The 27,826-nt window shown below is 42.3% G+C and overlaps 1 protein-coding gene across 7 annotated transcripts in view; it reads left to right on the forward strand.

Annotated features, from left to right (window-relative positions):
* Window positions 1-25,466, forward strand: part of esrrb (estrogen-related receptor beta) — a 69,141-nt gene extending 43,675 nt beyond the window's left edge. For 6 of the 7 annotated variants that reach the window (XM_036150353.1, XM_021309993.2, XM_021310002.2 and 3 more), the window contains 4 exons: window positions 3,648-3,758; window positions 4,185-4,346; window positions 19,688-19,957; window positions 24,654-25,466. In XM_036150353.1, the coding sequence (XP_036006246.1) occupies window positions 3,648-3,758; window positions 4,185-4,346; window positions 19,688-19,957; window positions 24,654-24,898 (788 nt within the window). In that variant the 3' untranslated portion in view covers window positions 24,899-25,466. 7 annotated transcript variants of the gene reach the window in all.
* Window positions 25,467-27,826: the final 2,360 nt, after the last annotated feature.

Below are 27,826 nucleotides of genomic sequence, written 5' to 3' on the forward strand. Positions count from 1 at the left end.
AACAACCCTAACGACTCCTCATTACAGAGGAGTGGACCAGTTTCGGTTCAATCTATTGGTTTAATGGCTTTATCGTCCGCCCATTACTAAGGAGTGGTCCTGTTTCTGTTGAATTTGCATGTTATCTAATCCATTACAAGGCCTTTGTTTGGCAGTAGTATAAAGCTTGGTACTCCACATTACTCCAGACTTTTTGAATTAAGAAAGCTTCCTGGAGAGGAAGCGAAACGTCTTCAACTACGGAAAACTAGTCCAGTTGCTTTGTTTTTTACTTCTTTTTTTTTAATATTTATTAAAACACTAAAGTTTGTGTTTTTAATTGCGACAAAATGTGGAAAGTCTCTGGAGGTACAAACACTTTACCCCATACCAGAGCCTTTCTCCGCCCAATCTCATACAGTGAACCAGGAAAACAGCAGGACGTGGTCTGGGCTACTAGTAAAAGCTAAATAAATGCTACACTAACTGAATGCTAAGTTAATTAATCGCTAACCTTAAAAATTGCTTGAATAGTGAGACACAAGACAGAGCTGCTTTTGTACTACACAGAAGCAGAGCAGCCGACACATCAGTTTCACCAAATTATGTCACAAAAACTTTTGTACCAATAGCAATATTGATACAAAATCCAATGCAATTTCACCGTTGTGACTCTAGGAGGGTACCGCACTGGCGGTTTTATACACAAAGCAGGATTTAAACAAATATCGAGTAAATTGTCAAAATACTCACCAGGATATGTGGACAGCACTATAAAACAACAAGGTTAATAGTTTATTAGCAAAAAAAAAAAAGTTGGTTTGGGGCTGAGTTACCCTTTAACAAGACACAGCGCATTGTAATAGATTTTATTGGCACCTCCCTGAAATTTATTAACAGAGCGAGGAGCTTTGTCCGTGTCTGAAAAGAGGTCAAAATCTGGATATTTTTGCATAAACATTCTGTTGAGTTCCTTTTTGCTAAATGAAGGCCATCACTTCTGTCTGGCTCATCTGATTTTTCTCCTTCCCTCCCATTCACCGAGCGACCTCCAGTTGTTTGTGCATGGGGCACATCCAAACTCATCCTCTCCAAGAGCACTTGCTGATGGGTAAATTGTATTAGGCTCATTTGCAGTGGCCACACAATGTCCGGATTTGACACCGTCCTCCCTGTTATAAAGTGATGAAATCATCAAGGAAGTGCTCCGGCTGCGGGCGTTCTTCACTCAGAGGACGCAGGAAGCTGACAAATTAACTCCTCCTCCACCGCGAGCATTTCATTGAGCCTTTTCCCATCCATCCTTTAATATTAAATTTGTTTGAGGGGGGTTACATTATGTATACAGATTGAAAGGATTCTCCCTCCTGACAGGATTAAGATTTAGGTTTCGCAGTAGCGACGACACACGAGTACGGGGATGCAGGATGTAAATGCTCGCATGAAATTGCATTAAATAACCAAATACCTGCTCAGGGATATCAAAGAAAAAGGAACGGCGTCTATGAAATATGTTAACAATGTTGAAAATTAATAGAATAAAAAAAAAGACATCCGAATAGAAACATCCTTATCAGTTAATGAGATAATAAATAACTTATGTTATGATGAGGTTGGCTTGACATTTACAGTATCAGTGTGCAACCTGGCCCCCTACGTGTGGCTGGGGGTGATAAGGCCTCCGAGCTGCTCCAGTGAAAGAGGGGTGAAATAGGGGTCTTTTATGGGAAAGCAATACCCAGTTATCTATCTGCAGTATGACAGCGGGAGCTTTGTACGTTATGTGTGTGGCTGCGTCGTTGCTCGGAGCCCCGGCTTGTGTTTTTTTTTGTTTTGTTTTGTGGATACGGAGGAGAGCACACCTGAGCTCACAGATGCGAGCGGAGAGGCAGGTAGCTGGCAGCTAATTAGTATGCAGCCTGCCTCACCCCAAAAGCTAAATAATTAGAGGGCCAGTCTGTGAGATCATTGACCCTGCATTAAATATTCATATGTTTAGACCTGCTCTGGGCTCAGCTGTGTCACAGTAGACCAGCCAGGCATGGACCACATATGGGAAGGCAGCAAGGCCTCTGACACAGCCGTACAGACACGCTCAGGAATGCGTTTCAACACACACATGCCACCGGGCAAGCCTTTCTGCATCACCTAGATAAAAGCGTGAAACAAACCACTTTTCAAATACATGATCTAAGGAGTGTAATCTTTGATTTAGAGTTGCAACTAGAATATTTACTGAAAAGCTTTTACCTTTGTTGACCTACTTAATGCCTGTGTGTACAGTGATTAGGAAATGTGTTCATACCCCTTGAATTGTTCTGCCTTTTGTACATTACATCCACAAACTCAATGTATTTTCTTTGAATTTTATGTGTTAGACCAACACAAAGTAATAGAAAAATAAAATAGTGAGTCCACCTGTATGTAATTTATCACAACAGAGATTTCGTTGTTCTTTAAAGGCATCACAGGTTTGTTGAATGCCCTCGTGAATGCTAAGCAACACAAAAGACAGGCCAGGAACGAAGTTGTGATGAAGTTTAAAGCAGGGTTAGCTTATAAAATAACATCTCAAACAAGGAACATCTAAAAAAATGCATGATCAATCATCTGAAAATTGAAAGAGTATGGTGCCGCTGCAAACCTGCCAAGACACGGTCATGCACCTAAGCTGACAGGCCGGACAATGAGAGCGTTAATCAGAGAAGCAGCCAAGAGATCCAAGGTGACTCTGGAGGAGCTGCAGAGATCCACATCTCAGGTGGGAGAATGTGGATTTCATACTTCACAAATCTGGCGTTTATGAAAGAAGAAAGCCAAAAGATGTCCTGCTTACAAGCGTCCAAAAGTTATGAATGGAGCACAGCAAACAAGTGGAGGAAGACTCTAGTTGGATAAAAAAATAAAAATAAAATTATAACTTTTCACCATACAGACTGTATTTGGAGGAAAAAAATATTACTTCTTGTCACTCTGAACCCGATGTATTTCTTCACAAGGGACAGATAAACTTTTTAGTTGCTAGGCAGGTGGCCAGCGCTAAATAAAGAGCAGGATGCCTGGAGGAAAACCTGTCGGGGAATAACAGACAGATTTCACCGTCCAGTATTTACTCGTGGTGGCTGAATATAAATTAACGCCACGTCTTTTCCACGTTTTTCTATGATCTATCAGTTCCCCCTCAGTTATTCACTACTTTATCCCCAAGAGAAACTTTGACATAAATATATTGCCTTCCCTCTAAACAACGTGAAAATGTTAAAAGTGGAAAAAACATCTGCATAAGTATGTTAACATATGTTTAAAATTTGCTTTAAATTGGGTTGGGGTTGATCATATTTATTAATCAAGCCCAAGTTTCTTTGTTTTGGGTAAGTTTTGACAGGACCTCAGGGTCTAACAAAATACTTTATTTCAGCCTAAATTAGCAAAAGGACTCACCTAACGAGCCATAGCAAAATATGGACACCTAGTGTTTTAAGGGTTGTGCTGGTTTATCACAGATAATGCCATTAAAATACATAGAAATGTCAGGCTTGTAATGTGACACAATGTGAAACAGTTCAAGGAGTATGAATAATTTTGCCAGACATTTGCCAGTATTCGACTTTACTTCAATTCCTTCTGCGACAAAAAACAAAACGTACTTTTCATCTCCTCTGTCCCAGGGGTTCGTCTGGACCGTGTGAGAGGAGGCAGACAGAAGTACAAGCGGAGGCTGGACACAGAAAACAACCCGTACCTGGGCTTGACGCTCCCCCCTCCTACCAAAAAGCCTCGTGAGTACTGCTCCATCACTAGCCCATTGTCTCCCTCCTCCATCGCCCCTCATCCACCCGGCCAGCGTGCAGGAAAAGCTGAGGCCAAATTCTAGGCCAGACGGATTCATGCTCCCCTGTCGCTCCCATGTTTGGACAGTAGAGAGATCATTGGTCAGAAATCTAGGCCATGTACCGTTCTGGCCAAAGCTGAATTATGTTAAGTCTCTGAGCAGGTGACCGGTAATATACAACTGAATGCCGGAGGACACATTTTCACTCAGCTTCACTTTAATTTGCAACAATAATTCAATGAATGAGGCGGCGGCACCATTTCTCCGACTGCATCGTGTTGTCATGTTCATTAGTACTGTGACCATGTGAGCTTTGCAAACCTCTGACCTCTTCTTGTCTTCGACGTGCTGCTGCCCCCTCCTCTATTTTCAGTCACAAAGATAGTGTCTCACCTGTTGGTGGCTGAGCCAGAGAAGATCTATGCCATGCCTGACCCGACCATGCCAGAGAGTGACATCAAGGCTCTCACCACGCTGTGTGACCTGGCTGACCGCGAGCTGGTGGTCATCATCGGCTGGGCCAAACACATCCCAGGTAGGGAAGCATATTCCCTCTTGCTCTGTCTTATTTTAGATCCCATTTCACCTAGATTTTTTTGAAATTATCTTCTGTTCTAGGAAGATTGATTCTTGTCTGTCAGACTTGTGATCTTTGAGTGGTTATATTAATATCCGCCAAAAGACACCGAAATGGTACAAGTGGGATTCCTCAAGGCTGTATTCTTGAATCACTTTTATTCAGACAAAAGCTATTTTTTTTCCCCTAAATTTAGATTTCAATGTTATTATTTTCCTTTTATGTGATGCATAATTTTTCTCTTAATGTATTTTTTGTTTTTTATTAGTGTTGCGCCAATGCCATTTTTTTTGGCCCCAATACCGATACCCGATACCTGGCTGTGCAGTATTGGCCGATACCGATACCATCTGTTTGTAATTGATGTGTGTGTGTATATATGAAGAACTGCACACTACTTAGGGTAGTAGAACTTTTTATTGCCTACCTGGAATGGGTGACAATAGTTGAATAAACTTTTGGCTCTCAAAGGCCAAAATAGTGCAACATTCGTGAAATTATAACATGTTTAATAGTAGTGCAACAGTAAGACAGTAAAATTACATTAATTATTGAAAAATCTCTTTTAAACCCTGAGTTTTGGCTCTCAAATGCCAAAATAGTGCAACTTTCATGAACTTATATAACATGTATAATACTAGCCGGGAGAGAGAAGGCTGCGTTCAAGTGACGCATCGGTGCTCTATTTGTTGGTACTCGCCTATTTTAATGCTGGATCGGGCCCCCGTCCGATATTGGTATCAATATCGATGCAACACCGGTTTTTATTTTAATTTTCTTTATGTCCATTGCTTTATTTTCTTGAACAGCATTTTTAAACAACCTTGTGTTCAATGGTACTATACGAAAAAGCTTGACCTGCCTGATAACATAAACATGCAACGTAATTAATGCTAGCAGCTCTCTTTGCCTTCTGGTGCCTGTTGGACCAAAAAGGTAAAGAGAAGGAGAAACAGGGGGGATCTAAACCAAAGTTAGGGACCTGCCCATTCAGATAAGACATCATATCACACATGAATGCACCGAAGAGCCGGAGCGCACACACATCTCCTGAATTATTGATAAGCATAATCATGTTTCCTCCGTGCCCCATAGACATTGTGATAGACGAGGTGTTAGGTTATAAGAGGCTGTTGAATTAAGGATACACCATTGAGAATACACCGCCTCACGTCAGCAGAGATTTTGCTTCCTTCAAGAGTTTTCCTCTGATTTTGACAGAGAACATGTTGTTTAGCTGCTCTTTTTTTTTTTTTTTTTTTTTTGCAACCCAGGCAGATTCTGCTTGATCTTGCGCTTGACCCCCATAACTCTACAGCATTACGATGCTGTAAGCGCGAAGGAGTAACAGACTAAATGACAGTGTCCCTCAGCGGCAACTCCATAACCTCCTCCTCTCATCAGCAGAACGTGAACAGGGACACAGCTGTCAGCATGCCGGAAAGCTCAAGCAGCTGTGCGCTTTTTATTTTATGTCCGTAAGTTAAAAAGATCACTTATATCCAAGTTAATAAATTGGAAGGACTTGTTTTCAATCAAACCAGCTTGAAATTAAGCTGACCCTTTTTTTTTCTTTTTTTTTTATGTAGTGCCGAAAAGCTATTAGGAGTGCTTCTCAGAAGGAAGGGTATTAATCAGGTACAGATCTGATAGTAAGGAGATTAGAGGTGGATATGCTCCCAGGCCCTGGCCTCAGCTCCGGTCCCTTACGTGTTTAAACTGTTTGGATAACGTCGCACATGGCCATGCATGGTCAGCAGCCTGAGAGTTTAACCAAGGAGCTTACTCAGGACTGGATCACAGCTGACCCGATAACACACTCCCGTTGATGTGACCCAAAAATTACGCCAGCACCGCAGACATGCGCAAAAAATCCCAGGATAATGTGCTGTGGACGGTTGGAAGTAGAATGAACCGACTTTGTGAAAGAATAAAGAGATGGAGGGCAACCTAAATACACTTTGATTTCTATAATCATTTTTTTTGTAAATGTCTTTCTTACATGTATCTACTTACACTTTTATCTCACGTCCTGAGATGGATAACAATTAAAATGCACCTTGCATGTTCCAATGAGGATTTTCTCTGCAACTAAATAAATACTCATTCCCATCACACATAATGCATAGTGCAGTGCACAGATCCATGGTGTTCCTGCTATTTGTCTGGCATCATGGGGTAAAAAAAACAAAAAGAAAAACATTGTGAGCAATGATAATTTCCCCCCATTCCTGCAAGTCCACAGCGCTGTTCCTAAATTAGAGCAGGTATCTGCCACTTAAAGGCTACACTGACTAATCTGCACTACCTGTGAGATGATAGGCTTTAAGCAGATTATTCTGATCTCCTTCCCTGTAAACACACACAGACTCTCACTAATACCTTTGTTTCTCATTTGAATGTTTTCATTGGTGAATCAAATGTTTTTTTTTTTATAATAAATGACCATTTAATGATAAAAAAAAAAAAACTGGGCTTCTGCTAAGTGCTTGGTCTGCGTCTGTCCCTGTGGTGGCGTTTGTATTAGGACAGTGGGTGCCCTCTGGCCATGAAATGGCTGCATAATTGAGTTGTACATGGCTGAACCTGATCAGAGACGGTTCACTGGTTGAGCGAGACTCCATGCACTAACACTCCATGCACCGGCGGTACCCCGGGGCAGCCTACCATGCTCATCTCCTGCTATATTTCTCCTCCTCCACTACAGGACCAGACAGGGGAGGAAAAAAAAATGCAGATTGTATTCTGATAGATTTTTGTGGCCCTGGGCGAAGGAATTAAAAAGATTAACAGTTCATTATGAAGTAGAACACACTTATTAGGCCACTTACAGATGGGCCAATAACTAAAGTTCAAATGCAACAGTTTTAAAATGCCAGAAGAATTGGCACTTAGCTTCTCCTAGTTGATTTTTAATTCCGTCTATTAACAGAGAACATTTCAAATTGTGTTTGAAAAGTGGCATAATGTGGAGAAGAATGGCCCTATTGAGTGGTAATGGGAGGGCGAGTGGAGGATAACAAGCTGTGTTAGTCGTGTAGGTGTGGTCCAGTGTCGCCTTTGGCTCTGAGCTGTGAAAGATAATTCAGCATCCAGAGCCTTGCAAAAGTATTCATACCCCTTTCAGTTTTGAAATATTTGGTCACTTTACGACAGCAAACTTAAATGTACAGTATTCTGTTTGTTTTTATAAGATAGAGGAGCTTTGGATCACTGCAGCTCCTCCAGAGTTACCTTTGGCCTCTTAACAGCTTCCACTGATTAACGCTCTCATTGGCGGGCCTGCCAATTTAAATGGATGACCATGTCTTGTTCGTTTTGGAATTGTGACATACTCTCTAGTTTTTCGGGTAACAGACCAAATAGAGCTCTGTGAGATGTTCAAAGCATCAACGTATTGTTTTATGACCCAACTCTGCTTTAAACTTCTCCACAACTTTGTCCCTCACCTTTCTGCCATGTTGTTTGGTCTTCACGATGCTGTTTGTTCCCTAGTGTAAGAAACCTTCACAGAGGAGCAGCGTTCATACTGTGAATAAATTAAACGCTGTTTACTATTTAGGTGATCTGTGAAGGCAATTAATTGATCATGCTGCATTTTTTTAGGGGTGACAGGTTGAATGGATACAATTGATGGAAACAACACTCACCGTTCAGATCTTTATTTGTTAAATAAATAAATGCCATGTGTTATTTTCCTTTCACTTTGCAGTTAACTCTACTTTGTCCCATTAAAATGCATTGAAGTTTTTGGTTGTTACATTGATACTCACAGGAGAACCTTCAGACACTTGAATCGCCTCCCCAAATAGTACCATGAAGCGGCGTTCAGCCGCCTGAGGAGGGGGTGCAGGGTCATTAGGAGGAGCCGTGTTACAGGGATATGCTGACAGATGGCTTGTTGCTCCTAAGGTGCTAACAACCTTTGACACGCATTGCAGTGCACTGTCCATCCCCTTTGGCCCTTTCCCATCACGTAAAGCTGAATTCCACTCCGTCGTGTTTTTTTTTTACGGAGGATCTGAGTATACTCACAGCTTCGTTGCACTAAAACCTCCTCAGAGTGTGACTATCCTGGATGCTTCCCCCCCTGCAGTGGTAATGCCACGTGAAAACTGGCATTCATGCCTTTTATACAAGAGATGCTTGTTGTTCCAGCAGGGGGGGGTAAGCTTTGACATTTACAAAAGATCAATAAAAACAAGTGTAATGTGCCTTGCAAAAGTTATTACATCCCTTTAATTTTTTTAAACATTTTTTCACGTTAAAATCACAAAGCTCAAAGTATTTAGTGGTTTAAAGTTTGTTTTATGTTGTAAGATAATCCAAGTGTTCAACATCTAACAGAGCAGTGTTTGACACGTCATATGGAAACTGGAAAGAGAATGTCACTACTGCAATCCTTCCCAGGCCAGAAATAACATAGTAGCTATGGAGGAGCTGGAGATATCCAGAGCTCAGGTGGGAAATTATTATTTTTTATATTTTTTTTTTTTTGGTAGGACAGCAAATCTGACCTTTATGTGAGAGCAGCCCAAAGAAAGCCGCTAGCCATGTAGCTGCGTCCCCTACAAGTAATGCAGGGGACACAGCTGCATGTCTAAATTAAAGTTTTTAGCCTGAATGGTGGGAAACCAAGATTGCATGCCACCCTTAAACACACCATCCCCATCTTGAAACAAGATGGTGGCAGCACCTTGATATGAGGATGCTTTTTTTCAGTGGGCACGAGGAAGCTGGTTAGAGATAATGGGAGTATGGATAAAGCTAAATACAGGGCACACCTGGAAACCAGCCTGTAAAAGTCTGCAAAAGACTTGAGTCTGAGACAGAGATTCTCCGTCCAGCAGGACAACCATCCTAAATATACAGTCATAGCTGAATGGTTTGAATCAGAGCATGCTCATGTGTTAGAAAGGCCCAGTCACAGTCCAGAGCTAAAAGCTATTAAGAACATGTGACAAGACTTGCGCTCTTCATCCAGTCCAACTGATCTTGATCTATTTTACAAAACAGAATAGGCAAAACATTTCAGTGTGTTAATGAGTAAAACTGGTTGGCACACCCAAAAATAAGTTTAGTTGGGTTTTTTTTTTTTTTTTTGTGGTATTTCGTTTATAATATTTGGACTCCACACATTTTGGATTTCTATGTGGAAAAAAACACCTAAAACCCGCGCGTCACTTTAAACGCTGCTTCAAACTTACACTTTGTTCTACCTTAGCAGATATAAACTCCCCGTAAAATGCACTGAAGTGTGAAAAACTGTCGAGGGTATGTACGCTTTTACAAGGCACCGCATCTGTTTATAATCAGCTGCTTATACATTAATTCCCGTTTCTGCATTTGCTGTGTTCGATTTAGGCCGGAAGAAGGTAATGAAGGCTGCATTGTGTTATTTAGCGCTGGTGTTTTGGGAATATTAATTATCTCTGCTTTATTTAATCCCCGCTCATCATACCTGCGTTTGACAGACAAGTGGCTGCTGTATTACTTGTTAACACAGAGGCAGCGATGTCAAAGGGAGATCACACCTTCTTGTATGTTGTCGTGTTTGCGCCGTGATCACCCGGCATCTTCCAGCAACTAACCCCCCCCCACCCCCCACCCCCCAACCAGGGTTCCCATTTTCCCTTTGCCATTAAATTGTGAAATCTACTTACTGTGTTGCCAGGCTGATCCCACTCAGGCTGCGTAATCTCCTTGTAATAGAGTGTGAATACTGCCCTGCAATAAATCAGCACCTCATCAGTGCACTTTATTAAATATAGACACCAACAGACAGCTCTTAGTATATTCAATTTACCCTCTGACGTAGGCTTCAGCATGGGGGGATAAAGATAGATTGAGCAATCAGGTGGATGCTGAGGCTTGAACCAAGGCAGCAAAGCTGGAGGAAAACTTGAGGCAGATTGAGATGGGTGGTGTGTGAGGAGGCAGGAGCAGGAACGGGATGTTTGCCAGGCAGGTGGAAAAGACTTTAAGCAGCGTTTTCTGTTCTCTAGCTGAAGAATTTCGAGCAGCTTTGCGACTGTGGCAGAGGAGTCGAATTTGTGTATTTTAGCTTGGTCCTTTTTATTTGAAAGACACTCGGCCTTGTCTGCTGATGTGCCTTGAAGTGATCATCCTCAGAGCGCCATCCCTCATTAAGCAATGCTACTTGATGGCAGCGAAGATAAATTACATGTAATTATGGCGATAATTAAAGCTTGATTCGTCCCGTCTTTGCGGCTAAACAGAGATTTGTAAAGTCAGTATTGGCCAAGGGAGACCCGGGGGAGGGCTAAGGACTCCTTCGATGGGGTCGGGGAGGGTCATAGAGAGCAGATTGAAACAAGAGGATTACTGCATTTAACGTTTCTTAGCTGCTTAACGTTGACTGCTGGTCAAATCACCCGTTCCCCAGCTACCTACACTGCAAAAACGGATCTAAAAATAAGTAAAATGTTCTTAAAATTTGTGTTTTTGTCCTAGATTTGAGCATGTATATACAATTATCTGCCAATGAAATTAGTATTTTTGACCCCTAAAATAAGATAATTAGACATCCTGCACTTGAAATAAGATGATGAAGATGAGTTGTTCCTATTTTAAGTGCAAAAATCTTATTCCATTGGCAGATCATCTTATTTACCTGCTCAAATTAAGGACAGATTAAGACACTCATTTTAAGAAAATATTACTTATTTTTAGTTCTGCTTTTGCAGTGTACGATAGGATAACACACTGGTTGGACGAGATTCTCACAGTATGATAACTTTGAGTAAAAACACCACGCTTTAACAGTATCGCGGTATTTATTACAAAGATTGAAAAGCTTTTTTGAAGGATCCAACTGGTTTTATTCAAAACAGAAGAGCATCATTCATCCCTACTGCAAGCAATTGAGCATACTGATTATTCAAGTTCAAAAACATTTATTATTTTAAATCTGATACACACAATATAAAAAAGTCTTTGTGCCCCTCTTAAATGCCAGGTTTCTGTGATATAAAGAAAATGAGACCATAATAAACAATTTCAGACTTTTTATCCACCTTAAAGAGCCATTTATGCTCAACGCCACATATTTAGATGCATATAGATGGAGGCCTTCTGTTCATCAGGGAACGTGCAGACGCAATAACGCAATAAACAAAGCAATACCACCGATAATTGTGAGGGTAGTGTGCTGCAGCAAAGCTCGTTTACTAAAGTTGAAGACGATGACAGAAATGGCGGATGCTCTCCATTCACATGCTGTGATGCATTGAATGGCTGAACAGACTTCCTCGAAGGCATAATGGGGCAAAGTGAAGACCGTTGTCATCAAGTGGAGAAAATCTCTTTTTGGCCATAATTTGCACAAATGTGCAATATTTTCTTTTTTTCTTCCCTTTGTTAAGTTCATTCTCTTCTGATTTAGAACTTAACTTTAAATCTGCTGTCTTTAATTCTTTTTTCACCACAGTCACGCCCAAATTTCCCTATTGTGGCACAATAAAGGTTATTCTATTCTATTCTAATTTCAAAAGGCATATTTGATAGGGTCGGGCATCGATTCAAATTACAAGAATCGATTTCATTCAGATTCTTAAGATTTAGAATTGATTCTTTTCGATCCAATATCAAATTGGATTGTTGGTATGAAAAACATTTTTTTAGCTGTTACATGAATTACATGACAGTGTAGCAATTCAACATATTGATACTAGTGTTATATAAACAATCAACAGTAAATTAATAAAATAATAGTAGTTAATGGCAGCTGTAAGGACCAAACCCTCTCCTTGAATGTTGAGATGATTGCTTTCACAAACATTCAATTCAATTCAATTCAATTTTATTTATATAGCGCCAAATCATGAAACATGTCATCTCAAGGCACTTTACAAAGTCAAGTTCAATCATATTATACAGATTTGGTCAGATTATACAGATTGGTCAAAAATGTCCTATATAAGGAAACCAGTTGATTGCATCAAAGTCACGACAAGCAGCATTCACTCCTGGAGATGCATAGAGCTACAGGGAGAGTCGTCTGCATTGTCCATGGCTTTGCTGCAATCCCTCATACTGAGCAAGCATGAAGCGACAGTGGGAAGAAAAACCACCCATTAACGGGAAAAAAAAAACCTCCGGCAGAACCAGGCTCAGTATGAACGGTCATCTGCCTCGACCGACTGGGGTTACAGAAGACAGAACAGAGACACAACAAGAGAAACAAAAAAGCACAGAAGCACACATTGATCTAGTAATCTGTTCTACATTAGATGGTAGTAGCGGGTGAGCCGTCTTCTCTGGATGATGTCACAGTTAACAGAACGCCAGACCAGGTGTACCTACTATGAAGAAAAAGAGAGAGAGCAAAAGTTAAAAGCTGAAATTACGACAGTCATTTCAATGTAATACAATGCAAAACTGGAGAACATGCTGTGGGACAGAATACCCAAACAGATCCAGAGTAGAAAACTGAAGATGCTACACATATCCACAGCTGCTATTAGGACACTAACCTGGTGTATTGTTAAAAATATGAAATTAAAAATTCACCTCCCGGAGTGGAGTGTGACCCAGAAATGTCAGCTCACACGTCTAAGTTCACAGTGGAATATTATGTTTTTTAATCGGTCTTTGTTTATATGAATTGATCTTTAGGAATTAATATGGGAATCGATTCAGAGTAGGAAAATCTATCTTTTTAACACAGACCTAATATTTGGTGTAAAAACACCGTGCCCACAGTGAAGCATGGTGGTGGCAGCGTCATGCTTTGTGGCTTTTTTTTTCATGCACCCAAATGCAAAGACTTACACTGGTTGCAAAAATATTCCTCTTGCTTCCATTTTTTAAAATCACAAAACCTTGCCTTTAAAAATGTCTGTATGCCCTGTAGAATATATTAAAAATATAAAATAACTACCAATAGATTTTTGAGGAGTTTTCAAGTGCTTGTTGCATATTCTTCCCTTTCTGGCATACCTTGATGCTGGTAACCGGTAGATGTCTCCTAAACAGTGAACCACGTTGTCCTTATTGGTTTTCTCTCAGAAGCTTCTTTGTCACAAAGTCTGACAGGTTTTGTTCGGTATAAATCAACCTTCATGTCATGAAATCAAGGTAGCGTGAGAGCCTGCAGCAGGTTTGTCTGTTCAAGCATTTGTTACAGTTTAAGGCTATTTTTTTTTTTTTTTTGGGAACGTTGGCGTGGCGGGGGCGTGAGTTTGGCGAGGCGGCCGCCACGCCAAGATAGCGCTGCGGGAAACCCTGAAGGCCCATTTTTCCAATACATACCATGTGAGGATCCACTGCTCCTTATGGGGCCCAAAGCCTGGGCCTCATAAGAGAAAGTGCTGTTTTGGGGTCAGGGGTGAGGTTTAGGTTTAGGCATGTACTGGTAATGGTCAGAGAGAGGCCATAGAAATTAATAAAAAATGAATGAAAGTCACTGCAAAGTCCTTGTAATGATAGAAAAACAGGTGTGGGTGTGTGTGCACTTGTACTTGGAGCTGAGTGAGAACATATTTTGTTAATTTATCCGAGTAAAGTGAGGACTTTGATGTAAAGTGAGGACTTTATTTTGGTCTTCTGGGCTAGCGGTTAGGTTTAGGACTAAGGTGTCAATTAAGTTAGGGTTAGGTATTATTCCCCGAAGGTTAGGGTCAGGGTTTGAAATGAATGGACCTCACTTTGTATTTTAAACAACAATTTGTGTGTGTGTGTGTGTGTGTGTGTGTGTGTGTGTGTGTGTGTGTGTGTGTGTGTGTGTGTGTGTGTGTGTGTGTGTGTGTGTGTGTGTGTGTGTGTGTTACCGCCACACATCAGGCTGGATTGCTGGTCAAAATATTTATGTCGAGCTCAGCAAGTTATTACCAAGCTGGTATTGATTGGATTTTCCTCCTGCTGTTGTGTGAATTCAGCTTCCCTGAACAAAAAAAAAACATGCCAAACGATAATTATGCTTCAGACTTTGAACAAATCCATTTAGATCAGAGGGGAGTTTTTCCCTTCTGCTGTCGCTAAATGCATACCCGTAATGAGGGATTGCTGCATTTCAACGATGCAGGGCAAGCAACCGTCCACCACACGCTCATGTAGGAGGAGTGAATGCTGCAAGTCGGTGTTCCTTATAACCAATATCTCTTCATGATTTGATTGAATTGACTTTGTAAAGTGCCTTGAGATGGCGTGCTTTCTGATTTGGCGCTATGTAAATAAACTAAATTGAATTGAGTCAGAGGTGCATCTATTTCCTGCTTTTTTTCCCCACCCTTTGTCTTTTAATCAAACGTTTAGACTAAAATGAAGAGCTTTGATATAGAGAAGAGCTGATGGCGAGCGATACGATCTCTGGGCCCAGTTTGAGGTTAGTATGAAAGGCGTGCGGAACCTCTCGGGTCCTGTTTGGGCACGGTTTGGCTTCAACCGGTGCCCGGAGAGCACTTGACTTGGCTGAGGTGAGATTGCCGCCGGGCAGAAGTCTTCAGGGCCTGCTTGTCCTTCTGATAGCCGGCCATGATAGATCAGCCAGTGTCCAGCCAGAATTACTCTCCTTCCCCCCCCTCCTTTCTATCTCACACTTCTTTTTTTCCTCTAACGCTTTAGTCCTCTTTGGTCCCCTTTCTTGCTTATCGCCCCCCCCCCCGCTCTGCCCCATATCTTCTCTTCTCTTTTATCCCCCATTTCTCTCTCTCTCTCTCTCTCTTGCCATTTTTTTTTCTCCTTCGCTCTCCCCCCTCTTTGTCTGCTGTGTTGTCTGATTGAGGGTGAGTTACGAGGGGGCTGCAGCTGGAGGGGACCGCCGTGCCTCGTAATTACATCTCTTTTTATTACTCGCGCTAATGGCCCTCGGGGAGAAAGAAACAATAATAAATTAATAGAATATGAACTCCAGCTCAACAGAAATCTCCAGCATTTCATTTTGGACCGTCCTGTTCTCCGGCAGATGAAACACTGCTCTGATTAATCTCTGCAAGGGGTTTGAAACGGCCGTCTGCAGGTTTGGGGCCGCCCCCTCCTGCTCACAGCTGAAGCCTTTTGGGAGGATAAAGAGAGAGACGATGGTTTTCCAGTCGTGGCTTTAGCGTGAAGTTTTATTTTTGTGACCTTAATTTGTTATGCCCATTTTTTTTCTAGATTAATTTCATTTTTAGAAATGCTGGTTCTCTGAAAGAGTTGCACGATGATGACGTGACATTTAACTTTTTGGCTTTTGTGCAAAATGCTTTGTTTGATGAAAGAACAACACCCTGAACGCCCCATCCTCTCAGTTAAGCACGGCGGAGGCATCATCATGCTGTGGGGGTGCTTTTCTTCACCAGAGAAAGGGAAACCTGGTCAGAATTGACTAGATGATGGATGAAGGTTTAACAAAAACATCCTAGAGATTAAAAAATGCATTTAGTCTTGTGCATTTTAGGTTCATGAACTGTTTTGCAGCATTAGCCTGGATTCCCACAATCACTTCGGCCTGACCTAACAAAGACTAATTTAATGTGTGAATTTAGAGCGAGAAACGTCTAATTGTTCGATGCTTATTTGATCAGTCTGCTCAAATCCAAGTGAAGAAAGACAAATGTGTAGCAATTATCGGCGCAAAGAATCCCAGACAGAAACCTGCCAGAGCGTTCAGCTGTGGAGCGGAAAAGGCTCTTCAGGTGCACAGACGGGCTCCTCTGATTTGGTCAATATTGTGTCATGTTTGGTCAAACCCCGCCAAGGCAGTGGGCTGGAAATGAAGATGTAAATATTGATATTTCATTAGGGGGAATCACCCACTCCGACGGCACTTAACCGGGCCACCTTCAGAGTGCGCCGGCCGGAGCGCGGCGTGACCTGTGGAGTCGGGAAGTCACTTCATTACTCGATTAAATTGAGTGGAAAAAGGCGAGGCAACGACACAAGATCCCATTTGGAGCGATAATTTAGGCTTTGAGGAGAGGGGATGGAGCGGGGAAAAACACTACCTCTCCATCTCACAACACTGGATTAAATTCAAGGACTTTTAGCGTCAAAGGTAATTGCAGGCTGCTGGGATGCAAGTTTGCATATGGCTGAGAGGTGTCGGTTGTATCAGAACAACTCTGAAGCCACTCCAGCGAGCCCTGAACAGGGCCGTCACGCGAGCTGTCATAGCGGGAGCAGCGCTTTAGTTCCGCTTCAGTCCCCCTTGGCATTAAAAGGCTACACGGAGCCTCGCCTGTGATTGCGATGCCAACCTGATGCGGCAATCAGCGCCACGTCCGCGCTCGCATGACAATTTCTCTCCGGCCAGTCCACATTCCGTCCGACATAATGGCCACGTATGCAGACAAGGAAATAACACAACAAAGCGTTTTAAGATGCTCGGGATAAGTGTAATGGCCCAGGCCGGCGGAAAATATGGCTTATTGCCTTCACTGATAATAGTCAAGTGTTTTGAGTGCTTTCGGCAGTCTGCTTTGTTGGCTCTAATTTGGGATCGGGCCGTACCAGCACCTTTCAGTTTGCGCTCTTTTCCGCCCACTATTGATTCCCCTTCAAAACCGTGAAGACCCTCAAATTCTGATCACAATCTGTTAATTAATGTATCCTGCAGCTCTTCCCCTGCCGTGGTCATCACCACGATAAGGGGAATTGAACACTCGGGTACTACTCTTCCTGCATTCCACCTTTTTTTGTCTCTGCCTCTGTCCTGTTTTCTTTTTCACTTGCTCTCGTGCTTCTTCGTTTTTACCTCACCGAGCTGCACGTGTGTGTGTGTGTGTGTGTGTGTGAGAGTTGCTGCGGCGTCCTGGCAGCGGGAGATAAACATCGGGCTTGTGGCTCCACCACAGCGAGAGCATTTTATATTCAAGAGAAAACGTTTGATGCGCGCACCCTGGTCAATACAGTAATCTATCGCCTGTTAATCACACAGTGGCAGGTACTGTGGCACCAGCGAACTTGTAAAAGCAATCAGGGGCGGTGCTGGGGAGTCTAATATGCTGTCAGAATGAGGCGCCTGCAGGAGCTGGGGGGAGGGGAGGTGGGGGTAACGTTGGGAGTGCTTTGGGGGTGGGGGGGGGCAGTTTGACAGCTGTATTGTAAAGGAAAAGGAGAAGTAAAACAGACATGCACAAAAAAATATGACAAACTGTTCACATTTTGTCAGGGTACCCCCTCAAACTTCACTGCTTTTAGCTTTAATTTTACGTTATCCACTTGCACAAAGTAACGCATAATTGTGCGTTAGCATTAGTCAGGGAAGCAGCTAGGAGGCCCCACGGTTACTGTGGAGGAGCTGCAGAGATCCGCTGCTAAGATCGGAGAAGCCCCTCAATAGAACAACTATCACCTTTGCACCTCACAATCTGTCCGTTATGCAGGAGGGCCCCAGACAAACCGTGCGGAAGGAAGAGCTTAGGTAAGATCAGAGTAAAATTATACGTTCAGGCCCCGTGCTGAAACGCGGTGGTGGCAGCTCCATGCCGTCTGGACGCTCTTCCACAGCAGGGAAGCAGGTCAGAGCTGAGAAGAAGATGGGCGGACCTAAATAAAGGGTCATTCTCAGAGAAAACCTGAACAACCACCCTAAACATACATGCAGCCAGAGCTACAGTGGGAGGGTCCAGATTAAAGCATGTTCACGTGTTAGGACGGCCTCGCCAAAGTCCAGACTTAAATCTAGTTGTGAATCTGTAACAAGACTTATTAATCGATCACAGACGCTCTCCATCCAAACTGACGGATGGAGCTTCAGTTGTTTTGCAACAAAGAGAGGGGCAAAGATTTCAGTGGGTAGAGACACTTTAAAGGTATACTATGCAAACCGGGGTTGATTTTCCAGCGAGGCTCCCCCCAGAGGGTGAAAGTAAAAGTGCACTGTCGTAAAGATGCTCAGCTGTTCTGGTTTCTCCGTCAAGCCAGGCGCGGTTGTTTTGAGCTTAGCAGACAGGCGAACGCAACGAAAAGTGGAAAAAACGGCAGTACAAACGATGACTAACACAGTGAAAGTATGAACATCAGGGTTTCCCGCAGCGACCGCCTCGCCAAACTCATGTTACTGCCTTGCCAACATTCAAAAAAAATAAAAATAAATAATAAAACTTGATATCCTTGCATGTTTATTTGACGTTAACACGCGGTTCTTTGTTGCTTTCATGCGTGCATATAGTGAATGGCAGGGCAAAAACACATGGAGTTCTCGCCGTAAAGCAAGACCGACTCTCGCGGTCTTGCACGAGACTTCTGAGCCTGTGGGTGCGGGCCGACGGCTCTTGCAATTACAAGTACGGTATTTCCCCCACAGACCAACAGGGCAGCCGAGAAAACCTTTGTTCGACCTGAAATGACTCATTTAATCATCCAAAACGGTATGGAACACATTAATTAACTGAGAAATGTTGCATAGTATGCCTTTAAAATGTTTGCAGCGGATTATGACAGCTAAAGTATCATACATTATTTCAATTCCACTTCACCGTTACGCATCACTTAAGTCCCTATAAAATAAATTGATGTTTGTGGTATAAATAGTTTTGTAAGGGACCGCATATGACTGCTTGCCCTTAACGTTTGTCATCTCTTTTGTTTGTGGTTCTCAGAGCTCATCTGAGGGGGAGGGTAAAGCAGCTTGTTTTATTTGATGCTCTATTCTGAGCATATGTAGAGGTGTCTGAGAGGAAATGACAGAGGTTTGATGTTCCCATGCCAATTTCAGCTCATCCAGCTGCTGCAGAGCGAGACCCCGGGTTTAGGCAGGTCTTCAGGTCTGGTTTGAACCTCCTGATCCCAGCCCTATGGGGTGTTTCTTTTTATGTGTTTGGATTTATGAGCATACATATAGATGTCATGATCTCAACGTGCACTGTTTCTTGTTTTGTTTTCCTGCCACGTTTTGTGTGTTTGCGCTGGCGTGTGCGCGTCCCCCTCATCGCCCTCCTCCTGTTACAGCATGTATGTCATGTCCTCCACCCTTCCAGTATGAATGTGCCTCTGCGCTAATCCCCCTAACACCAATAGAAGAGGGACAGGAGACAAGGGGTGACCACATGGCTTTGTGTTTCTCAGACCTTTGCACTGATTTACTGTCCTCACTTACAGTAAAGCCCAGTAAAGTGCTCAGAGACGAGCTTCAAAGAGGACCTTCCACCGTGCGTTTAAAAATAAGCCCATGTGCTCTGCGTTTGGACAGATCGTGTTTGTTTTACTGATTGGCCTGGTCCCGGTTTTCAATTTGCTAAATTCGCCAGGCTCATTTCCCTGATCTGATCTGAACGCAGACGTTTCTTTTCTTTTTTCGTGCCATCTGTTTTCCCGTTGTCACCTTGCCCTCACACGGCTCCTGTGCTCTCGTCCAGGCTTCTCCACCCTCTCTCTGGGAGACCAGATGAGCCTGCTGCAGAGCGCCTGGATGGAAATCCTCATCCTCAGCATCGTGTTCCGCTCGTTGCCGTACGAGGACGAGCTGGTGTACGCCGAGGACTACATCATGGACGAGGAGCACTCGCGGCTGACGGGCCTGCTCGACCTCTACGTCTCCATCCTGCAGCTGGTGCGCAAGTACAAGAAGCTCAAGGTGGAGAAGGAGGAGTTTGTGACCCTCAAAGCCATCGCTCTCGCCAACTCAGGTGGGGATAGGTTGAGCACACGGTCCAATCAAAAACTGGTTTAATAGACATAAATAATAATTATTTTAGTTTAGTTTTTACCTTTACGGGCAACTTATTTTTATTATAATAATTGTTATAATAATGTAACATACATAAGAATACAGTAAATTTATAATAAATTAAAAACGGGTAAGTTTAGGCCAAAAGGTATTCTTTGTGTTTACCCATTTTGAAGAATAGCTGTATAAAAAACAGGCCTCTTTGTCAAACCGTATTTCTACTGCATTGAAACAGCAAAACATTGATTTCTAAGTCCCTCAGCACTCCAAATAAACCTAAAACAAGTAAAATGCAGCTTACCAAAATGCTTCAGTTACACTGATTTAATAGGAGTTATTTGTGGATCCTCTAATTTTGGCGTCAGTAATATTGCTTGCATACAATTTCTCTATATGGGATTTTATTTCAAATTAAATGTTGGATTTTTCAGTGAGAGGATCACGTTTCTGCAAGAAAATATAAATATAATTACTTATTCATGAAAGCAGTGTTCTTATTTCTGCAAATATTTTTATATAATTTTTATTTTTTGCAATGGGATCTTAAAGAGCACTAAACATCTGTAGCTTATAATAATATAATCTTGTGGCATAATTGTAGAAATATTATTGTTTTTATCCCATATGGATTATTATATATAATGGAGTCCATTTCAAATTTATTTCAAGAAAACTAAAAGCAAATTAGATGTTTTTTTTAAAAACAAATTGCTTACAAATATGATGCTTTTTAACAATTGTGCACTGTAAACCAAATATAAGGATGTATAAAACTGAGACAGAAACTAAAAAAAATAATAAGTAATGTTAATAATAAGTCTTGCTCAATATCTGACATTCTATGTGAACCTTTGAGGAAATGACACTAGAGGAGATATATATATGAGGATATATATATATATATATATATATATATATATATATATATATATATATATATATATATATATATATATATATATATATATACACACACACACAGATTTGGAGTACTTGTAATGCATTTTCAGAAATGTCATGTGTTAATTTTTTGTGGAGTTTTAGGACTAACCTTTAGTTGGGAACATAAGATAGAGGGATGGAGAGAAGATAAGGCCTGCAAATGTGGAAAGAAAAATGGAGGAAGGGTATTTTTATTCTATTTTTTTGTAATTGAACACCGTGGTATTTCTTCTGCGCTCCCTCCTCTTCCTCCATCTCCATAACAGTAGCTGCAGGGCACAGGCAGCCATGTGAGGTAAATTTAGCATTTCATTAGGAGCACGGGGGCTGTCAATAAAATGTGTTAAGTCGAAGGGAATGAATATCAGGGGGGCGGTGGGCCTCGTTTGTTCGGATGCGAAGGCTGCACGCCGCTATTGACAAGTCGCCTTTTGAGGAGGCAGGACCTGTCCCGCTCTGATCAATGCGCGCCTGGGTCACCGGGCCTCTTTCCCTTGTTTTGTCCTGGGCTGAAAATGAAAATGCTGATGCAGGGACTTTGCTTTCAGACAGCAGAGCTTTTGGGAGGCAGGTAGGGTGGAGGGGGGGGGGGGGTGAGGCAGTGATGGGGGGATGGGGGAGAGAAGAGGAGGAGGAACAAGGTCTCTGGGAGATCGCTCTCCCGGGAACCCCTCTGTCTGACAGCTGTGAAAATTCATAGCGATTGATTTTGTAATTAGCAGTTTATCAATTCGATCGACGTGGGCTCACTGATGGATTGCAGGGAAATTGTTTCTTCAAAGTTGTTTTTTATTCCTCCCCCTCCTCCACCCGAACGGAGCGGCGTGCGCGCTTGCCCTCTTTTCTCTCCCATCTGTTGAGATGTCTCCATCGCTCTTTTTATTCCCCCCCCCCCGCCCCCCCTGCTGTAAAACATTTCATTAAAGCCGCTTTATCACAGAAACGTGTGTCTGTGCGAAGGTGTGAAAAAACAGAACAAAACATTGGATTGATTTGCTAAAACAAAACGATTTTGGGTGTGAACACGGTATCAGTGGGGGTGGAAGAAAAAAAACAGATAATTATAATCATGTCTCACCACATTCTCATCTGTGATTTTTTTCTTTCTTCTCCTTTTTTTTTTTTTTTGGCTTTTGTTCTCACCCCACACCCCCCCTCCCACGTTCACTTTACAAAAACGACCTACTTCGTTTTACCACTGTGGATTTGAAAACCGTCAGGGTGAGAAATGTCTCAAGGTCTTGGGAATACAGTTGTTCCAGTCAATGAATCTGGGGCGAAGCCTGAAATCTGTTTTGCCTTTTATTGTCCCGCGGAGTAAAATATGCGCTGCCAAGGTGAGACGAGTCGGGCGGCCAATGACACGCTGTCTCCCGAGTGCGAGGTGCCAGTTAACCGGTGAGGGAGAGTGCCACCCCGGACCCTCCCAGGAGCGGGGAGACAAAAGCTGGGGGGGCCTCAGAGTAAAAGCCGTGAGAGGAGGGTGGCGACACCGAGGGCAGCCGAATCAGTAAAACAGAAAAAAAGTGTAGCGTGACGTTACAGGTGTGAGGATCGTCAGAAGGTAGGCTGGCTCAAACTGCAGATTAGTGAAAAGGAAAGATTTTAAAAACTTTTTTCTCTACATTTTTAGTGCAATAAATAGAAATGTGTAAAAAAATTTAAAAATAAGCTGCGATCAAAGCTCTAAGCTTTTACAGAATGCTGCAAGTTTTAGGAAAATAAGAGTGATATGCTGTAGTAGTTTTCAGTGGAGCTGCCCCCTTTTTAGTGCTTTTGGATCCAACCTTGGAACGGCGAGGTGTTTAATGTGGACTCTCACACCGCAGACCGGGTTGAATTCGTGCCATCGTTTACCGGAGGACAACATTTATCTGTCGCTGGTCAAGGCCCGTATGAATAGTCCACCTACTTGATCAAATAATACAAAATGAAAATTATTTAGAAGATCTGGTTTCTTTTTTCTTTTTTTATATCATTTTAGAATTTGCAAAGGTTTTCATCTCTCTTAAACTTTGTTCACATTTTGTCACATTAAAACCAAACACTGGGATGGATCGATGGATCTCAGGGGATTTCATTTTTTTTTTTTGATAGATTAGTACAGTGTGGTGCATAATTGTGGATTTTGAAGTAAAGTGATTTAACCTTTTTTAATTGTTTCATGAATACAAATCTAAAAAGTGTTGCAAGCGTTTTAATTCAGCTCCTTTGAGTCAATCCACTGTATTTATAGCTTTTACCAGCATTGGACGACTTCAGGCCCGCATTTCTGCCCATTCTTTTTTCCAAAATAAAGTTTATTCAAGTCAGATTTAACATCTTTAAACGTCCCTTTTTAGGTCTTATCACAGATTTTTATTTGGATGTAGGTCTGGACTTAGATCCTTCCAGCCTATGAAAATGCTTTGATCTGATCTAGTTCACTTTAACTCTGGCTGTATTTGAAGTTGCTGTCCTGCTGGAAGATGACTCTCTCCCTTCAGCCTCAAGTCTTTTAGATCGTCTTGCATGCTTTCGTAGAGAACTGCCCTAGTGTGTCCCTGCTTTAAAAAAAAAAAAGTTTAATTTAGTCTCATCTGAGCAGAGCATCTTGTTTCACATTTCCAAAAACACCAGATTTGTTGGGTGCCACCTGAGCTGCTGCGCTCTGCAGCTCCTCCAGAGTTTCCTTGCCTCGGTAATTACACCTTTGGAGCAATGTAAACTGTGAATGTGTTCCTAAATGCGAAGGAAAAGATCGGTGATGGCCTTTAATGTTGTTGATGAAAGGTTTAATCCCCAGTGTCAGCTGGGCGTGGGTTTTCATTTAAAAGAGAAAACCAACAACTGGCCCTGTTGCTGCTAACAAATGTAACATCAATCCAGCGGTAATGATTTTATCCGTAACGTTTATTTGTTTCTATTTTCTTCATATACATCCTTCTTAAACAAAAACACAAAACAAACATCTGCTCGTAGTTTTCAAATCTTGTTGTGCCAAACATTATACATTTTGTAGTTCTACTGTTCATTGAGTAACGCATGTATAAGTGGCTGATATTAGCTACCAAACTGTAGTTTTCTGTAGTTTGGACTGTCTGTTGGTCTGTTTTACCAAGCATCTGAATTTCCCTTTCTGATAAGCATCAGTAAAAAGTATAGTAGGCTTGTTTTATCCAGCTGACGATAAATATTACTTCATAAAAACCAACTGATTATTTTTGTTTTTTAAATCTAATACTTCTACATCGTTTTGTTGTCTTCAGAGAGATCCACGTCTCATTTTCTATCAGGAACAAACTTCTTGGTTTCATAGAAGTAATATTATATCTAAATTAGGCCAGAAGTATAATTGCACAATCAATTTCTGCACACAGAAATGGTTTTTAAAAATACTCACCTGTACACTGTGACTTCTCCTACATTGTCTACATTTAAAGTGCTTACTTTTAAAATCACTTCTGCACCTCATACTGTAAATTCAATTCTTCTGCAATTTTACAAGCTGTATGCAACAAAATTTTGTTCTGTACGCACTCTGTGCATACAAAATGACAAATAAAGTTGTCTAAGTCTAAGAATAATCTTAAGCCTGACTCTAACCTGATTATGGTAACCTGTCCTAAACGTACCGTTATATTACTAATGCAAGCCGTATTGACAGTTCCCCCCCAGTGCTCGAAGGATTTCAAAACCTCAACATTGTTCCTTCTTTCATCTTGTCCCAGCAGACTCCATGCACATAGAGGACATGGAGGCGGTCCAGAAGCTGCAGGACGCTCTTCATGAGGCCCTTCAGGACTACGAGAGCAGCCAGCATCAGGAGGACCCGCGACGGGCTGGCAAACTGCTCATGACGCTGCCCCTGCTGCGGCAGACTGCAACTAAGGCTGTGCAGCACTTTTACAGCATCAAGGTGCAGGGCAAGGTGCCCATGCACAAACTGTTCCTGGAGATGCTGGAGGCCAAGGTCTGATTGGAGGCGGAGGGCTGCAGCAAAAAGACAGAGAGTGACTTGACTCGTGGCTCGGGGTTTTCAGGAGACGGAGCTGTGTAGTTTGCAAAGCAGAGACTGAGTTCTCCTCCTCATTGTGGATCCCTGGGACATTAAATAATAAGGAAACAAAAAAAAAACACAAGTGGAAAACTTGGTTATTAGTATAAATATAAAATGACGCAGATTAATTTAAAATATATGATAAATACTATGTACAGTAATAATTTTCTTTTGTAATTATCAGTGGTCATGCTGTATATGAAGGACCTTTCTGCCCCTTTGCATCTTCAGAACAAGTAGGTTCCCAAAAAAAAAAAAAAAAAAAAATGTTGTTCTGAAGAAGGCAAAGGCGTCAACAACCATAAGCAGACTCGTGTGTTGTTGTTTCCTTTTTTTTCTTCTCCTGGACGTAACCAGGACATGTAAATAATTACTACTTGGAAAGCTGAGTGTACAGTTTGAAATCTGACAAATTCGGTAACCATTTTCTCTTGATCTCATCCTGCAAAAAAAAAAGAAAAAAAAAACCTGTAAAAAAAAAAAAAAACAGAGAGAGAAAAGAGGAAAATTGTTACCTAAATGTGAACTTTTACTGGTTAAATGTCCTTGGATAATATACCTCTCCTGAGCAGTAAGCAGTGTGATCTTAGTGGATCCTTCTCAGACTGGAAGACTCGCTGAATCCATGTTTAACCAACCTAACGTAGGCAGGTAAAATAGTCTTATGTAGTAATTCAGCAATAAGGGGGGAGCTGCGGGGGAAGCCAGGCCTAATTTCCTCTCTTTCACGCGCTTTTCTTTGCTGCTGTCCCCTAAGGGCCATGTCTGTTCACACGTCACTTTCACCTGTGCGAGACACCACTTGTTCCCCCGGTTGTATACTCATATTTCTCCTCTTGTGAAGAAGTTTGTGTCGGTGCTTCTCAAGCACTAACCCCCCCGCCCCCTACCCAGATTCGGCTGTCGGTTAAGCCTGTGGAAATTGCCTCTTGACATGCAAATAGATGACCGGATTCAATCTGGGTGAAAGATAATCAGCGGTTTCGGCGTGGAAGTTTCAAAGGATTTATGCCGAGTGGCAGAAGCCTATGAGGTTCCTTGCTCAAACAATCAGAGGCCTGTATGTCAACCGCTCTATTTTTGGGCTCTTTAAGCCAGAGGGAGCAAGGTGTCCGGCATCTGCTCTCACCATTTAAGACACCTCTCATCTTTTAATAGCCGCGCCCGCATTCACATGGCTTCGACCGAACGGAGGTAAATGGCAGGTGCAAAGCAGGAGCTGCAGCGCTTCACACTGGGCTTATTTTTACCCAGTGTGTGTGTGTGTGTGGGGGGAATGGGGGGGGGGTCGTGTCCGTGCAGCCTGTACACCAGGAGCACAATGAACACACGGGCCACTTCTTGACCTAATGTTGACACGGCGGGCCGGTGCCGAATGACAGCCCGCCCGCCGACATCCGTAAGAATCCGGAGCGTCCGATCACGCACATGTGAACAGCTATGCAAGAACCAAAGTGTGCACGCCTCAAAGGGCAACAGTGTGTCTGTACAAGGTGTGATCTCTGGTGGGGGGGCGGAGGTGGGTGATTCTCCCGCTTCTCCCCGTGTTTAGGTCCATTACGCTAAGTGTGAGTAATGCTTCAGCGCTGTCCGCCGCCCATCCGCGTGCAGGGGAATGTGCTGGAGGGGAATGCTTATACTGCTGTAGTGATAAATTGTGGCTATGTCACAACAATATGATACTGTGATCAAAGGAATCCCTGACATCGCATAGGTTAGAGTTGCGGCTACGCTTGTGATATCAAAGGCTAGCAGTGATCGAGCGGCCAGCAGCTGCCTGAACGGCCACTTAATGGAGAATAACTGCTCCCCGGATCATCCTCCACCTTCCCTACTTGAACTACCCAGTTAGCGAACGCTATTGTCGAAGGTGAAACTTAAGCTGTTTTACTGTTGTGCAATACAGCAGGGACCAATTCTGACTGAAATCATGCTAAGAGCATGTGTTTAAGGCGAGCATGTTTGAAATCCTTTTGATGAAAAACAGTGTAATTAGATTTCCTTTGCACTTATTTCAGTGATATCGCAGTACAAATAAAAGAATTGCAGATTTTTATTTTTTTTTTAAATGCCACTACCAGTGTGAGTCTTGGCTTTAGTAAAAATACCACGGTTTCGAGGTACAACAGTTGTAACAAAAAGGTTTAAAACGAAAAAAAAAAACGGCACATGGTCTAACTGCTTTTATTCAATTGCCAACTGCGGTTTTAAAACAGGATTACTTTAAGAAGAGCCACTTGAACTTCCACATTTCGGTTTTTCACAAGCAGACGTGTTTTTTAAACAGCCAAATTGTTCTGTTTTTTTTATAAGCATGAGGAAAAACAGTTTCTGTCCACCTGCTTGCTGTCAGTGTGCAGCCACAGAACAGGGAAGGGCCTGAGAATAACCCCAGCCTTTCCTCTGCTATTCCATTATAGGGACTTTTAACTGCAGGAACAGAAAAACAGCGCCTTGTAGCTGGACTGGGAATGCACCAGCAGGGAATGCCTGTAGTGATAAATTCTGGCTCCATCATAACAATTTCATACTGCGATCAAAGGAATTTTCTGACATTGCATAGGTTAAAGTTGCGTCCTACCCTCTCCCACTTGAGTTATCCACTGTCCAATCAACTAACTTCTTTCTAGAAGGTAAAACTGTAAAGTTATTTGAACGTGCAATATTGCAGGGATGAAATTTTAGTCGAATCGCTCTCAAGGCGTCCTTTTAGAGTGAGCTAAAATGGTGGAGAATGTTTATGTTGGTTGCATTTCAAATCGTTTTGATTGGAAAAAAAATAAAAACTGTAAGTAAAAACTGGAAACAAACTGGAAAAAATTAGGAAACAAACTGGAAAACAAAAAC

This window comes from Fundulus heteroclitus, chromosome 19, assembly GCF_011125445.2.
Source record: "Fundulus heteroclitus isolate FHET01 chromosome 19, MU-UCD_Fhet_4.1, whole genome shotgun sequence".
Taxonomy (NCBI): Eukaryota; Metazoa; Chordata; class Actinopteri; order Cyprinodontiformes; family Fundulidae; genus Fundulus; species Fundulus heteroclitus.